Source organism: Panthera leo, chromosome A2 (assembly GCF_018350215.1).
Source record: "Panthera leo isolate Ple1 chromosome A2, P.leo_Ple1_pat1.1, whole genome shotgun sequence".
Taxonomy (NCBI): Eukaryota; Metazoa; Chordata; class Mammalia; order Carnivora; family Felidae; genus Panthera; species Panthera leo.
The window spans coordinates 38,128,146-38,142,167 of NC_056680.1; the positions used below are offsets into that span (position 1 = coordinate 38,128,146).

General features: G+C 41.4%; 1 protein-coding gene across 11 annotated transcripts in view; it reads right to left on the reverse strand.

Annotated features, from left to right (window-relative positions):
* Positions 1–14,022, reverse strand: part of FOXP1 (forkhead box P1) — a 465,483-nt gene that overhangs the window by 91,031 nt on the left and 360,430 nt on the right. For all 11 annotated transcript variants that reach the window (XM_042929976.1, XM_042929970.1, XM_042929971.1 and 8 more), the window contains one exon: positions 964–1,101. In XM_042929976.1, the coding sequence (XP_042785910.1) occupies positions 964–1,101 (138 nt within the window). The remainder of the gene's footprint in view (positions 1–963; positions 1,102–14,022) is intronic.

Consider the following 14,022-nt stretch of genomic DNA (forward strand, 5'->3'; position numbering starts at 1 on the left):
AACTGTGATTTGAAATATAGCATCCTTTTATCTGTAACGGCCTGACCTTTAGCTTGAAACGCGACAGTAAATTTCAGCGCACGCTGACTATTCCTGGCATCATTGTTTGAAAAGTAATCTCCAAAATGAACTGGTGAAAAACATACCTTTTTCTACACAAACTAATTAAAATAAAGCAAGGGATGACCTTTGGTTGTACAACAAAGCCAGAGTGCCCTTGCGGGGAGAGAGCCTGGCGGATCGCTACTGTGCAACGTGCGCATGCTCTCTGGATGAATGGGGCCGGCCGGTGTGGTGGGCTGGTCACGGTGTCTGTGCCAACAGCGTGAGCAGCTTCCTCTGCCTCCTGTCCCCACCACCTCAGCTCAGCAACTTGGGTCTCTCTACTTCTGAATCTCATCTCTTGGGTTCAGGTGTCCGTGAAGGCTGAGTATTAGCGCCCCGGGGCACAATGGCAGCCGGAAGCGCATGTCTGCCTCAGCACACATCACCGAAGTCAAGTGAACCCTGCCCCTTCAAAGGAACCAACTCTGCGACGCCTCCGTATGTCTGAGAGTAAAACTTGTGTGAGCTTCTGAGTTGACACGGGGACTTCGAGAGCTGTCACGGTTAAACGTGCTCCCCATTTCGCTTCGGCTCCCACCATTTACAAGCCCCTGGGCTTACCACACACAAGAGCGTCAAGCCATCTAAGTCTTATCGAGTCCAATTACAGCCCTGATCTCAGTCCGGCGGGGACTCTCCGGGACCCGACCCCCCACCCCCCCACCCCGTCACTTCAGGCGGGGTCCCTCCCTTTCCGGGATGCAAACTAAAATCGATTATTCAGGGGTCCGACCTGCTCCCTGAGTCCTGCCCCAGCCACCCTGCTCTGCTTTTCCTTCACTGGGAAGAGGAACTGATCAGGGGCAGGGAGGGGCGGATGGAGTCACCGGCCCTGCGAGGAGGAGGATGGGCGGTTACCTGTTGGAGCATGAGGGCCTGCTGCTGCTGGAGGAGGACCTGGAGCTGCTGAGGGCTCAGCACCTGTTGCTGCAGGATCTGCTGCATTTGCTGGGGAGTGATAACTTGAGGTGTCATCATAGCCACTGACACGGGAACCTAGAACGTTAATGAAGGATAAATAGGAAGCCAGGAAATGGCGCGCACGCAGCACTCAGCCTTCCGGGGTCAACGGCAGACTGTCACGAGCCTGCTTCAAGAACCGACCGGTTTCCCACGTGCAGGGTGTTTCTCTAGAGGGGACGGGGCAACTGATCCTATTTCATCGATTACGGACTTTATGTGAAATGAAGAAAAGCACAAGAAGACCTCGCAGCACTGACGGGTGTGCAGACCAGTCTTGCAAGTGGACAAGCAGTCAAGGCTTAACAGATGCTACCTGGGGTTCCGTGAGAACGATGTCAGTTTAGTAAGAGTCTCTGGTGACAATTCAGCTGTGGGAAGTTTCATACAGACTCGAATTTTGTTTCAGGGAAGAAGGCAAATGGGAATCAGTGCCTTCTTGGTGGGAGCTGATATGATCCACTGACTGTGTGGACAGTGATGTTAAGGACAGTCAATGAACGCTTCGTCTTGTGGGTAACTGAACCCTGGACACACCTTGCAAACTTCAACACAGACCTTTCCTATGATGCCTTTTACCCTTCCTTATTCACCCGGCATACAGATGTCTCCATTCTTTCATATTCCGTGTGATACCATTAAAAGCTGCTTTCCATGACATTTCTGTGACAAACAGCTACAGTGATGAACTTGATAGCATTTCATATTTGCAACTGTTAACACGTTTCTGCACGGGCATCTTTGCAAGGAACCTGCACACTGTATCTGAAAGGATGATGTCTTGTTCAGATAAAACACTGACATTAAAATGACAGGCTGTCTTGGCCAAGGTTACACAAATTGTATTCAAGCGGATACCTAATGACAATGCTATGAATTCTGCAAGCTTTCTAGAATGTAATTTAGCTATTCAAAATAATCACTGTACTTGTGTTTAATTTGCAGACTACATGAGAACCATTTTGTCAGTCCCCGTAATACAAGAAGACTATTTCATGAAAAATCGCCCCCCCCCAAATAAAAAGGAAAGGGAAAAAAAAAAAAAACAATGAAAGAAAAGACAAAACCTGTATGTCTTCTAACAGTAATATTTAAGCATCTTACTTTTCTTTGGTTTCTAATCAAACATATGACAGCAAGAAGCTAGGAGCAGTAAAGGATATACTTTGTTAAAAAGGATCTCCTGTCATCTCATGTATTACAATAAAAGGTAATAACATGTTTTGCACTTTGCCTGTGTGCCACTTAAAAAAAAAATCTGGCAGACAATAGCTGATCAGAAGATAAAAGAATTAAAAAAATCTTTCAGGGGAGCAGTAAGCAAAAGGGAGAAATGCAGTATTAATTTTATGTAACATAATGTCTTAATACGCAGTTTATCTTGACTTTTTCACATGATTTGTCCTGTCATTTGCATAGCGAGCTCTCATTCCTAATTTCACAGTCATTATGCACTGATGTCCCGATTTCTCAGCATCACTAATTTTGATGAACTAAAAATGGTTCCTGAAGGTCAGATTCATGTACAGTGAACATCCTCCACTGTTGTTGTGGGCATGTTTTGTGCGAGGGGATGTTTATGTGCAAGTTTTGCCTTGTTTGGAAAACATGAGCTAGAACCTTTGAAAAATTTCATTCACCTAACTCTGGAAGGTCATCAACAAATTCTTCCTATTGCGGTGGCCTTTTAAGTGTAGATGTAGATACACTGTAATTTAAAACAGATGGGTATGTCTGAATATTTTTATATGCAAAAAGGGACAGATGTATATGAATGGATAAATTATCCTTTTAAAAAGCTACTCTGCAGCACGAAATATCACCAATGATTAGAACAGTGAACTTGCCTTCAATCTAGGGCAAACACAAGAAGGCATTATTAAAACATCTAACCATCTACAAATTAATTCCAATTAGTCTACTTTGTCTTCACACACAAGAAACTTTTTGAATTTTTCAAAATGTATTGAGTGCCAATCACTATCTTGTGAGCTGCTAAAGCCAACATATCACAATAGAAGTTTACTTTTCCTTGAGAGTTGCATCATCACACAGGCAGGTTTGATTAAGCAAACAAAAGAACCATGTTTAAGGCTTCTTTTTTCCTCTGCGTTTCTTGGATGATGTACAATATAAATATTCTTGGGCCAAATTTCTGATGGTGATGAACAGGAAAACAGACAGGAATAGGGTGGTGTAAGATCGAAACTGGTGATGGACATGAAATTAACAGTGTTATAACAGAAGTCATCATAGGAATAATCTATCTCTTGGTCACAATTTTTAAAAGAACTATGGAAAGCCTATGTTTGAAAGAGGCACAAGAGAAGTTTTGGGGCTGATGGAAATGCCATCTATCTTGACTGGGGTGGTAGGCACACAAATGTACTCAACTGCCAAATTCTTCCAACTGTACTGAGTGCATTTTACTGTATGTAAATTATAGTTCAATAAAATCGATTTTAAAAGTTAAAAAAAAATAAAAAGGACTGACATATACAGACACAGGACTGACATAAACCCTTACATACAGCCAATAGTTAAACGTGCTTTTCCCAGGGTTATTTATTCAATGTTTGCAGTCATGTTACTGAACAGTAAAATGAACTTGAGTCTCCTCTTCTTTTTCCCTTTGGACATTTTGATGGAGGTGCTGATGAGTAATAAAATGCTAAAGCAGCAGGCACAGCCAAAGGAGAGAAAGAGGCAAGAAGCCTGAGTAATCCTCCTGCCTGGTGATCGGGTCTCTGAATAACCAGAAGTGGGCTATTATATCCTGATAGCCTTAACTTGGCTTTTACTATCTGAAACCACACATTTTCACACCAGTTTGCTTGTGAGCATTTCAAAGGTGGGTTTGAGCTTAATTTATTAGAAATGTGATAAAACTGAGATTTCCCCAGTTTCTGCTCCGACGTGTCTCGAAAATAGGTTATGGAAGGCTTTAACAAACATATCCAAATGGACCAGAAATCACTATGACATAGAAAAGAGTGGGGGGGGGGGGTGAAATCTGAGCATAGCTTAAGGTTTTAAATAGTTAAGAAATATAGCCAATGTATCCCATCTCTTAACTCCCAACATCCAACTTTTTCATGTAGCTAGTCCCTACTAATACTAGGAATCAAAGGGCGTGCAGTACCAGCAAGAGGCTATTATAGCCCACACTTTATTGCCCATTACTACTGAGGTCATTAGCGGCAAGAGTGATTGTACCGGTCTTAACCTATTGATCACTGTAACTACTATCATTTAATCCTGTGTTGAATGTCTGGAAAGCAGCTAAAGGCACACAAGAGAGAGTGCTTTAGCATTGAGAAATATGGCCAAAGCTTAGAAATTACACTTTGATTCATAAAATCTAGCCAGTGGTTTAAATCAATAGTATTTAAAACAGTCATGTGAGTTTTTAACTACAGTGTTCTACTATTTATGGGCCCCTCTATGAGAGTATTCAGTCAAAACCAAACTTTTTTTTTCCCCCAGATTCTATGCCATTTACCATACTCTCCTTGAGATAAAAACAATAAATTCTGATGTTTTTTTGTGCTACGGGACTCATGCCTTAACTGGGAGTTTAAACTAATTCTTGATTTCTTTCTCAAATGACAATTTAAAAATAGTGCAAAAAAAAAATTATATCCCTGATGCTGTAACTACCTTAACTGTTTGAGAATATAGAAATGAGTATGTTTTATGAGTTAACAATGAATCATAGAAGGCAATTTATGAAGAACTAGAATGATTCTGTCTAGCTGCCTTCAGGGATCAGAAATTCAAATTAAACTTCTGGCAGACATTTAAAGAATGCTAGCATACAAAACTGAATTTAAAAAAACACACACACACACACACACACAGTTAACACTCTTTCGTTGAGTTTCAAGAGGAAATCGTGAATTAAACACACACACACACACACACACACACACACACACACACACAGCACGATAGATACACTGTTGACTGATACCATTTGGGTGTGGCCGGTCCCAGGTGCACATGAACCTGCGGGAATGGCAGAAATTCAGCTGTGCCTGGCCCTCGGAACGCTGCTAGTATGGACCTGCTACTACCTTAATACCAGTCACTGGGAAGACGTCCTAGCATCAGCAAGTGCTGGTGAAAGCCCGGACACGGCTGTGTCAGTTCTGCCTGATACAGTTTTCTTTTACTTCACATTGACTTTCCATCATCTGAACGGGGCAGAGGACTATGAAAATAATACGCCTTGTTAGTTTCTTTTACTCCCACTGGGGAAAGGCAGGTGATGGGGAGGGGGAAAATATCTAAAAAGCAAACAAACAAATAAAAACGCCCATAGAAACAATACTCGTTTCTAATCTAGGAGACAATTGGAGGAATTGGGTGGGAGGAGAGATGACACGATATAAATACTGGAAATAACATGCTATCATTTTTTTCTTTCTCTTTACCCTCACGTTAACGACAAGTAAATACTGTCCGGGGTAAATACACATCAATTTTGTAATCAGCATCTTCTCATAATTGCTATGTGTACAAATAATGAAAATGAGAAGCCAAAAAAATTTAAGTACTGTTTTATTTCCATTAATCTGGATTAATAATTTAGAAACTAATTTTAATCTCTGCTATTTACCACATGTATGTCCCAGAAAACTTGAGTCCCTTCCAGACTTCAGGCTGTGTACGGATGAGAACTGACCAGGTTAGGCAGTGCTACCTGGTTCATTAATTAACAACAGCAAAACAAATTAAATTAGAAGGCGCCAGAACACCAACACCAAACCAAACAAAGAAAGTAGCTCCATTAAAAAAATAAAACAAAAAAACCCCCAAACTATGCCAAATTTCATATGACCACATAGATGCCAGCCTGTGTAAAAGAAAATAAATACTACACCGTTACCCCTCTGAGAAAGATCACTTTTCATAATTAATAAGCCAAAGGATACAACTGATATATTGGCAAACAGAAAAGTTAGGAAGCTTCTACCTATTCCCCATGGTATTTAGAAAGAAAGAAAGGAAGAGGAAAAAAAAAAAAACATACACACAGATACCATGCAAGGTAGCTGTATCATGGAGGAAAGAAAATACATTTCTGACATAATATTTCAGTCTTCAAAAAATAAAAAAAAAGGCCTGCTATTCATGTGGAAAGTATAATTCTGTTTCATTATGGAATTCTGCTTTTTTGTAGAACTCTTTTAGACTTAGCTATTTTGCCACAATACTGTTCAAAGCATTAAGGCAGGTAATGGTTATTATATTAATGCAAAATCATCTAAGTAGTCAGTCATTAGCATAACTGTTCTCTCAGTAACAATACAACCACCTATTAAAATTTTAGAAAAAAAAAGACCTCTTTAAAATGCAATTAGCATTTCATTTTTTATCATTTTGTTTATTACATTCTATCAAGAGAGGCTATCTTTCTTTCAGGAAGAATTGTATGGCCAAGACTTGTCTGCCAATCAGGAGTTATTTCAGGTTATCATCCCTAATAAGCAATCTCTGGCAAAGCTTCTCAGGTCTCTTTTGTCTTTAAATCTTAAAAAGTGGCAGAAATTCATATTTGTTTACAGCAGAGGCATTAGTGGAAACTCAACTACTCTCCTGTAACATTTCCCATGGATACAAGGTTACTCCACTAAGTGCCAGCGTAATTGTTTTGGCTCTAATAAATATCAGATTCATTTGCATAAAAATGTAAAGTTTACATAAATTAAATCACTTCTCCCATTAGCGACTGTTAAATACAGGAAACAATGGAAGCTACATATGAAAATAATCATCCAATAAGCACTGATCTTGTCAACTTAACAACTATTATTACTATTATTTAAATCAAGAGAAAATGCCTCTTCTTTCCTTCCTCAACCTTTCTCCTGTAGGAGCGACGTAGTAGTGTACGGGAATCAAACCTGCTATGACATTTTATATTAACAACAACAAAAATCATCTTTAAGGGCTGCAGACAGGAGGGGGGGGCACACCATCCCAAGCAGGAACCCCAGGAAAGAGTCCATCCACAGTTCTTTAGCTCCTGAAGAGAAATGGTAGGGGCCTGGGCTTAATAACTTCTCTTACATTGAAGCATTATTCAAAAATAGTGAGAACAGACAGTAACTGTACCAGTGCTATTTGAGATACATACATGATTAGAATAAAAGAATACAGTTTGTACAAACAGTTGCGGACTGATGGATACTGTGCAAGGAAGAAAAGTAAAATGTTTACCTTTTGTCCATAAAACAATTTTCTAAGACCAAGAATTAAATTTGCAAATCCGTATGCCCCACCCCCTGCATTATGAGATGGAGAGGGGAGGACTATCACTGGATTTAAACAGGCAGGTAGGCCAAAATTACATCATTCCAAAGTTTTAAGGCCTTACCGGCTGTGCAATCACCCTTTTTCAGAGTTACAACTTAAGTTTCTCCAATTGTGCACTTTCTCACGCCTGCTTCTGACACCTGCACCTTATACATTGCAGTTAAGCTAAGGGGTGCAAATTAGATTCTAATGAGAAAACATCAGTTGCTTCTTTGACAATCTCACCATTGTCACTGATTTATTTCTAATGAAGACAAAACCCAACCAAAAGCTCCCCACGTGTTAAAGGTCAAAATATGTTCAAAAATGCCTAGTAAAATCAAGGCAAATGGGAAACCCGTGAGGACCCACCTCATGAAGTGGTATGACAATTAGAGTAATTGTGCAAAAAACCATCTTCGGGAAAAAGTAAAAGGAATTAAGCTGCCACAGCTGTAACAGGTTAGATGAAAAAAATCAAAATTTAATGTATTCTCCCCTGTGTCATCTTGTTTTGTCAAGACATCAAATAGAATTGGGAAGTACAAAATAACAAGCCCTTGAGAAATCACAGCAGCCGACCTTTTTGATGTTGTTGATTTACCTTGTTCTCAGTTATTTGAACAATGATGTTTTAGATTTAAGGGCAAGATAAAGCTTAAAAATTAAAACATGATACCAAGGTATCCTTAAAAAGTGCACCCTAACATTTAGCCCGCACAGTCACTGATGAGGTGCTTTTAACCAGATTTGAAAGTGAGGTACAGTACATGTGTTCAATATTCATTTTTCTCATTCCAAATTAATTTCTCTTCAAACAAACTGCCAGGTTGGAAGAGGGACTCAGAGAAGATTATTCCTACGATCCTAAAGTGGAGGCCCAGTTTAGCTCCCTCCAGACAATTCAAGTCCCCACCATGTGCAGAGGATCTTAAACTAAGAGGTACCTGATTTTTTTTTTTAAATGAAAGAAAATAAAGCTAAATGCAGAATGCCATGTATGAGGGGGGGAAAAAAAGTATTTGCACACTACGGAATGACTAAAACGAATGTCCAGAAATATCACGCTGCTTGCAAGAAAAGAAACCTTTCACCAAACAAAAACACATTTAGTTTAGGGAGCTATGACCACCTCCAAATCTAGCCTGGGAGGTACACATGAAGCTGCACTCCTTCTTTGCCCCCAAAGATTTACAGCTCATCAGCAACATAATTCCAGCTTTATATGAAACATTATGTACAAAGGTGTATAAATTCAATATATCACAAGATAGCTTTCTCTAATTCTCATATGCAGACAGCTTCTTCTACTAGAAATACAGACGAACCAAAAATTGCAGGAGTTCAAAACAGCTGATTAAAAGGCTCTAAAGGTAAATAAGGCAGTATGTACAAGCTCTAGCAGAATCTGTAAAACCTGGACTATTTAAGAGCTACTTAATGATTATTCCTTGCCACCGAATTCATATGTTAACATGTAACACACACAGATGCAATTTACGTATTTATTTATTCCAACCTTCTCTGGTCAACTGTGCTGCCTTATCCCTTGCTTATAAATCAAAGAACTACCAGAAGTGGATTCTAACTGGCTGTGATATTTGGCCAGTTACTCAGAGCCTAGTGTTAAGTTTCTCTTTACTGATGTTCATCTACAGCTAAACCACATAATAAAATAAATCCCTCCAACCTCCTTTTTCGCCAATTCCAATTTTACTCAAATTTTAGTTCAAGCTGAGAAGCTGGTCACAATATTGTCTCCTGATTATCTCAGAAACATAGTAACTCAAACACACTCCTGCCACAATTAACCAAGATAAATCTGGAATTTCATTGCTTTTAATTAATCTGGATTTTAATTTCATTGTATCTTGTAATTGTATGGAGGCTGGCTGAAAAGTTGCAGAACTGGTCAGTGTCATGAAAGAGTTTATCTTTCAAGTGACAGCTCCTGACAGCATGTAAATACAAGGCAGCAATGGTGAGCGTTTTGTTTTTAAGGTACATTTAACTGCAAACAACAACAAAAAAAATTCAAACCAACCATTCCTATCATAAGCTTTCTGATGATTTATGGTTTACCAACTGAGCGAGGTTACGCAACACTGCATGCCTTTAGATGCATTATTTCAGCTAGTTGAGATTTAATTAAGATCACAGACTCTAAAATCCCTGTCAAATGAAAATTCTGAGAAGACAATACACTATATACCCTCATGCAGAATGTTTCCATTCCATCCTCTGGAAAAATATGAGTTAATCCGCGTTTCTATGGCTGCAGACAAAAGTTCACTAATTTTGTTTTCTTTTGACACTTAGGTTGTTTTCTATTATATGTCATGAGATCATTCCCTTCCAGGGAGGGAAGGAAAAAAAAATCGGGAATGAAACATGTTGCAGAAAATGCACTTGACATTATTATCTGACATTATCATAGCTTACCTATGATGTCATCACACGTTCATATAATCAGCCCATGATTAGAAAAGTTTCATTTAATGAAATGTGTTTATTTAAAAACAACACAAAAGGCAAGCCTACATTTCTTGAATTACTCAAATTAAATAAGTGACATGTTAGGCTTACTTCTTTAACTGACCAGCTTTTATCAGATGAGCTGCACATATGAGTAGGACAGAAAGTTCTTAGAGTAAACAAGAGAATATAAATCCCCTTGCTTTCATTCTGTAAGTCGTCCTTGTGGTTAAAAAAAAAAAAAAAAATACACCTCTGGGAGATCTCTTCTTTTGGACTGATACTGACCCGTTTTTTAAAAGAAAAAAATTATGATCATATGGCCCTTTATCTGCGCCAATGTATTTTTATTTGCATCATCTTAATATTTAGTTGCTTATCTCATGCCTTAGAAATGACAGGTGCTTTGCAGTCTCGCTCTTGACAGGCCACTACACAAATAACTGTCTTGCCTGAAAGGGCTAATGCAGTACTAATGAACAATAAATCAACTTTGATTATCAAGTGTCAGCCCAATCCGTTTTCAGTTCAACTCTATCACATCCTAGAGTAAGTCAGCCACTGTCTCTGGGTAGGCAGTCTGTATTTTGGTTTCATTTTTACACACTTTTCACTGAAATGTGTCAGGCAGCTACAAAGAATCACATAAAATACAAGTAGACATTTTTTTTTTTCAATTGATGCGAAGGGGATTCAGAATGTGCTTCTGTCTTCATTTGGTTTACTTAGTGATGAGTCTTAACACTCAAGAAAGCTTTGTATTCTTTTCAACAACAATAACACCAACACATCAAATCCTAAACTAGAATCTCAATGTGATCATGTTTGAGGTCTTTGACAATGACATGCTAGCTTGAACACTTCACCACATAACCACCTCTCATTGCACATATACATTCCCCTTAGAAATCTATTACAAACAAACGAACAAAAAAAGCAATACCGGGCCACTTCTAAAATAAAAAAACTTCAATTAAACTAAAAAAAAAAAAAAAAAAAATTAGCTTCTTTAACACTGCGTTCCTAATGATAAAATAAATGTAAGTTATTTTTTTTTTCTTAAGCAAGATTAGTCATTGATAGTATGATTCACATTTCCTGTTATCAGGCTTAATTTTTCCCCCAAATGTGTCACTTTCAGAATGTTGGAATCTATGGAAATTAGATGATTTGCATTTTTAAATTGGCTTGATTAGAACATTTGGTCTGTGCGGACAAGAATATAAAATTATTATATTTTCCTTGTAACTAGTAGGCCTTGAAGGAGTTAATCCCAAAGAGGAAGAGTCTATATGTACTTTGCTCTAAAACTTTACCACCCACTTCCTAAAGGTCCTCTCCTTCCCATCACGACTCTGGGGTGGGGGGGGGGGGGCGGGGGGAAAGAAGTCTCCTTTCCACTGACCCTCTTTCAGGCAGTTTTGACAGTTGAGTTAGTTACACTCAGAGCAGGGGAAGACTGGAGTACCCCGTGGCAATTCCTCAGTCGGCTGCACGCCCTCACCCAAACCCTGCTCCCTACTTAATTAACCGGCTAAGTAGATCAACAGACGCTGGAGACTCCCCAACCTGCCGGAGTGTCCCTTGGTTTGCCCGCCTGTTTTGGTGTGGGGCTTTATTTCACCCCCTCCCCCCCCCTCCGCCGTGTGTGAACTCCTTGAATTTAAACAGCTAAGCTGAAAATAGCCTAGACAGATATAGAAACAAACTATCAGAAGCAAAGAAACATCCACACGGGTTACACTGGGATGGAAGGCTCCTTGTATATTTCACACGCTCTGAAAGTGACATAAATCACACCCCAGATACGTCCCCGAATGGAGTGATGGCGAGGGCTTTACCAAAGTGGCTGCGTGAAGGCCAGACCAGCAGAAAATGAATCGCGAACGAAAAAGAGAGCGAGAGCGCGAGAGCAACACACAGGCAGGACTTCCTCCAACTCTCAACTACACCCCACCCATGAACATTTAAAAAAAAAAAAAAAAAAGAGCGAGAGAGAAAGGGGGGAAAACCTCTGTCTCCAGGACTCACAGGCCTGCAGCTCCCTTCATCCCACCTCTTCCCTCCCTCCCTCTCCTCCACTTCCAGAGCGCAACTCCCACCCAAGTTGGTAAACAGCGATTGTTGTTATTATTTTTTAAAAAGACTCAACTTGGAAACCCTCTGGCGCTCCAGCCTTCCCCGGTGAGGCCCCAGGAAGCTGGCACCGCGGAGCCCGGGGAAGGAGAGCAGAACGGCAAAGATCAATCATAGGGACCAACCTGACACTCTCCATGTAGCCGCCAGGCGCGCGGAGCCGGCTCGGGGCGCCCGCGCGGGCCGGGCGTGGGGTCCGGCGGCCTCGGCGTGCAGGCGGACTGCACGCGCGCAGGGGCGCTCCGGCTCGCGGGCTGACAAGACGCGCCGCGCCGCGCCCACCCGCCCCGCCCTGCTCCACCAATCACAACCCGCCTCTAAACACCCCGCGCCGCGCCGCGCCGCGCCCCACACAATGGGCTCCGCGGCCCGCTCCCCGCGCCCGCGCGCCCCGGCCCCCTCCGCGCGGCAGGTGAAATCACGCTCTGGCGAAATCCTGCTTTTGTCTCTAGAGCAACTCCTCTTAATTGCTGTTAACCCTTTGACCTGCCTCTGGCTGACGTCTGGGAAGCCGGGCACGGCGCGCATCTCTCCCGCCGGCCGGGGCTGCGGGTTTGGGGCTTTGGGGTTGGGTCGCGCGTTTGTTTCGTCTTGGAAACTGACAAAGAGTTGTCCTAACCTTTCGGAGAAACCCGAGAGGCAGAGGAGGGGAGAACCGGCGCGCCCGGCGCACACCCGACTGCTCCGAGCAACTGTTTAGAATCGGAAGGGGATGCGGGGCTCCAGGGAAGAGCAGAGAAGCGCTTTCCTCGAAAACCGGCCTTTGCAGAGAACTTTCGCTTCACGGGGATGGTGGAGGCAAGCCTCGGCCTCCCCACCCCACCCCCCACACCGCTCCCCACCTCCTTTCTTTCCGAGAGTCGGGCTCGCCAAAGTGTGCTTGTGCGCGCACAGGAAAACTAACCCGACACGGGGCTTGAAATAAATAACAACCAAACGTGCCTCGTCGCTGAACCCAGCTACTTCCCCTTGTAGAACGACAGCTGCTCAAGAAGGCATCTGCCCCAAGTTCGCTAAGAAATAATTCTTTAAATTCCTTTCTTATTTATACAACAACAGCAACAACAAAAGCTACTCTCCATAAGCACTTGGAGATGACCTCTATCAGAAATAGTCACTGCTCTTTAATGCTATTTAAAGCTGAGTATAGTGTTCAAAAAAAAAAAGTCACCAATATGCGAAACTTTGTTGGCTCGGCGGGCAGGATCTAAGTGCCAGGTTTAATTCAATCATTTTCGGCAGCTATTCACCATCTTTAAATTTAGAGAAAAACTTCTTGGCCTATGCTTAAAGCACGAACAACAAAACTCGTCACAGCTTGATTATTTTTCTCAAAATATTCGAGGAAAAGGAGTAGTGACATCAATGATTACCTGTTTTCCCTCAATTAAAGAAAACCAAAAAGACCACAGATCCTAACCCAGCAGTTCCAGGAGTTTTACTTGAAATTATTTTTCTGTCTGAGGCGTTTAATGCAGGCTAGAACAAACCAGGAAGCATATTGATAATATTTCCAATCAAGCAAATGCCTGAATTTCAATAAGGTCAGCGGGGGAGCAGACAATTCCCCCATTAATCTGGCTGCGAAAGAGACAAAAGCTTCATTTGACTGTCAGCTTATGATCAGATGTTAAACGGGTGCATGGCAGGTCGCTCTCCACCCTGAAGTGTTTTTGTGTCAGGCAACAAATTTATTAATGGCATTTTTCAGGTCACAAAAATGTGACCCCACCCTCTCATGAATATTCAATGAAGGAGCAAGGGCGTTCTTTTTTGGGGAGAGGGGCCTTAAATCTGCCAGAAGGTACCATGAATCAGTAGAGTTCTGACTCTTAAAGAGACAAGACACTCTTCCGGGAGGGGCTGCCGGGGGCCCCAAAGACAGGAAATAAAAATATAGGAAGTTCTCTCCAACCAATGCACAGTGAGAAAAGTGGAAATGGTCATTTCAAAATACACGTGATTTTTTTTTTCTAAGGTATGAAAATTAATTTGAGATTTGATGTCTGTGAACAAAATGGAGTGCACTTTGAATAGGCAATTCAT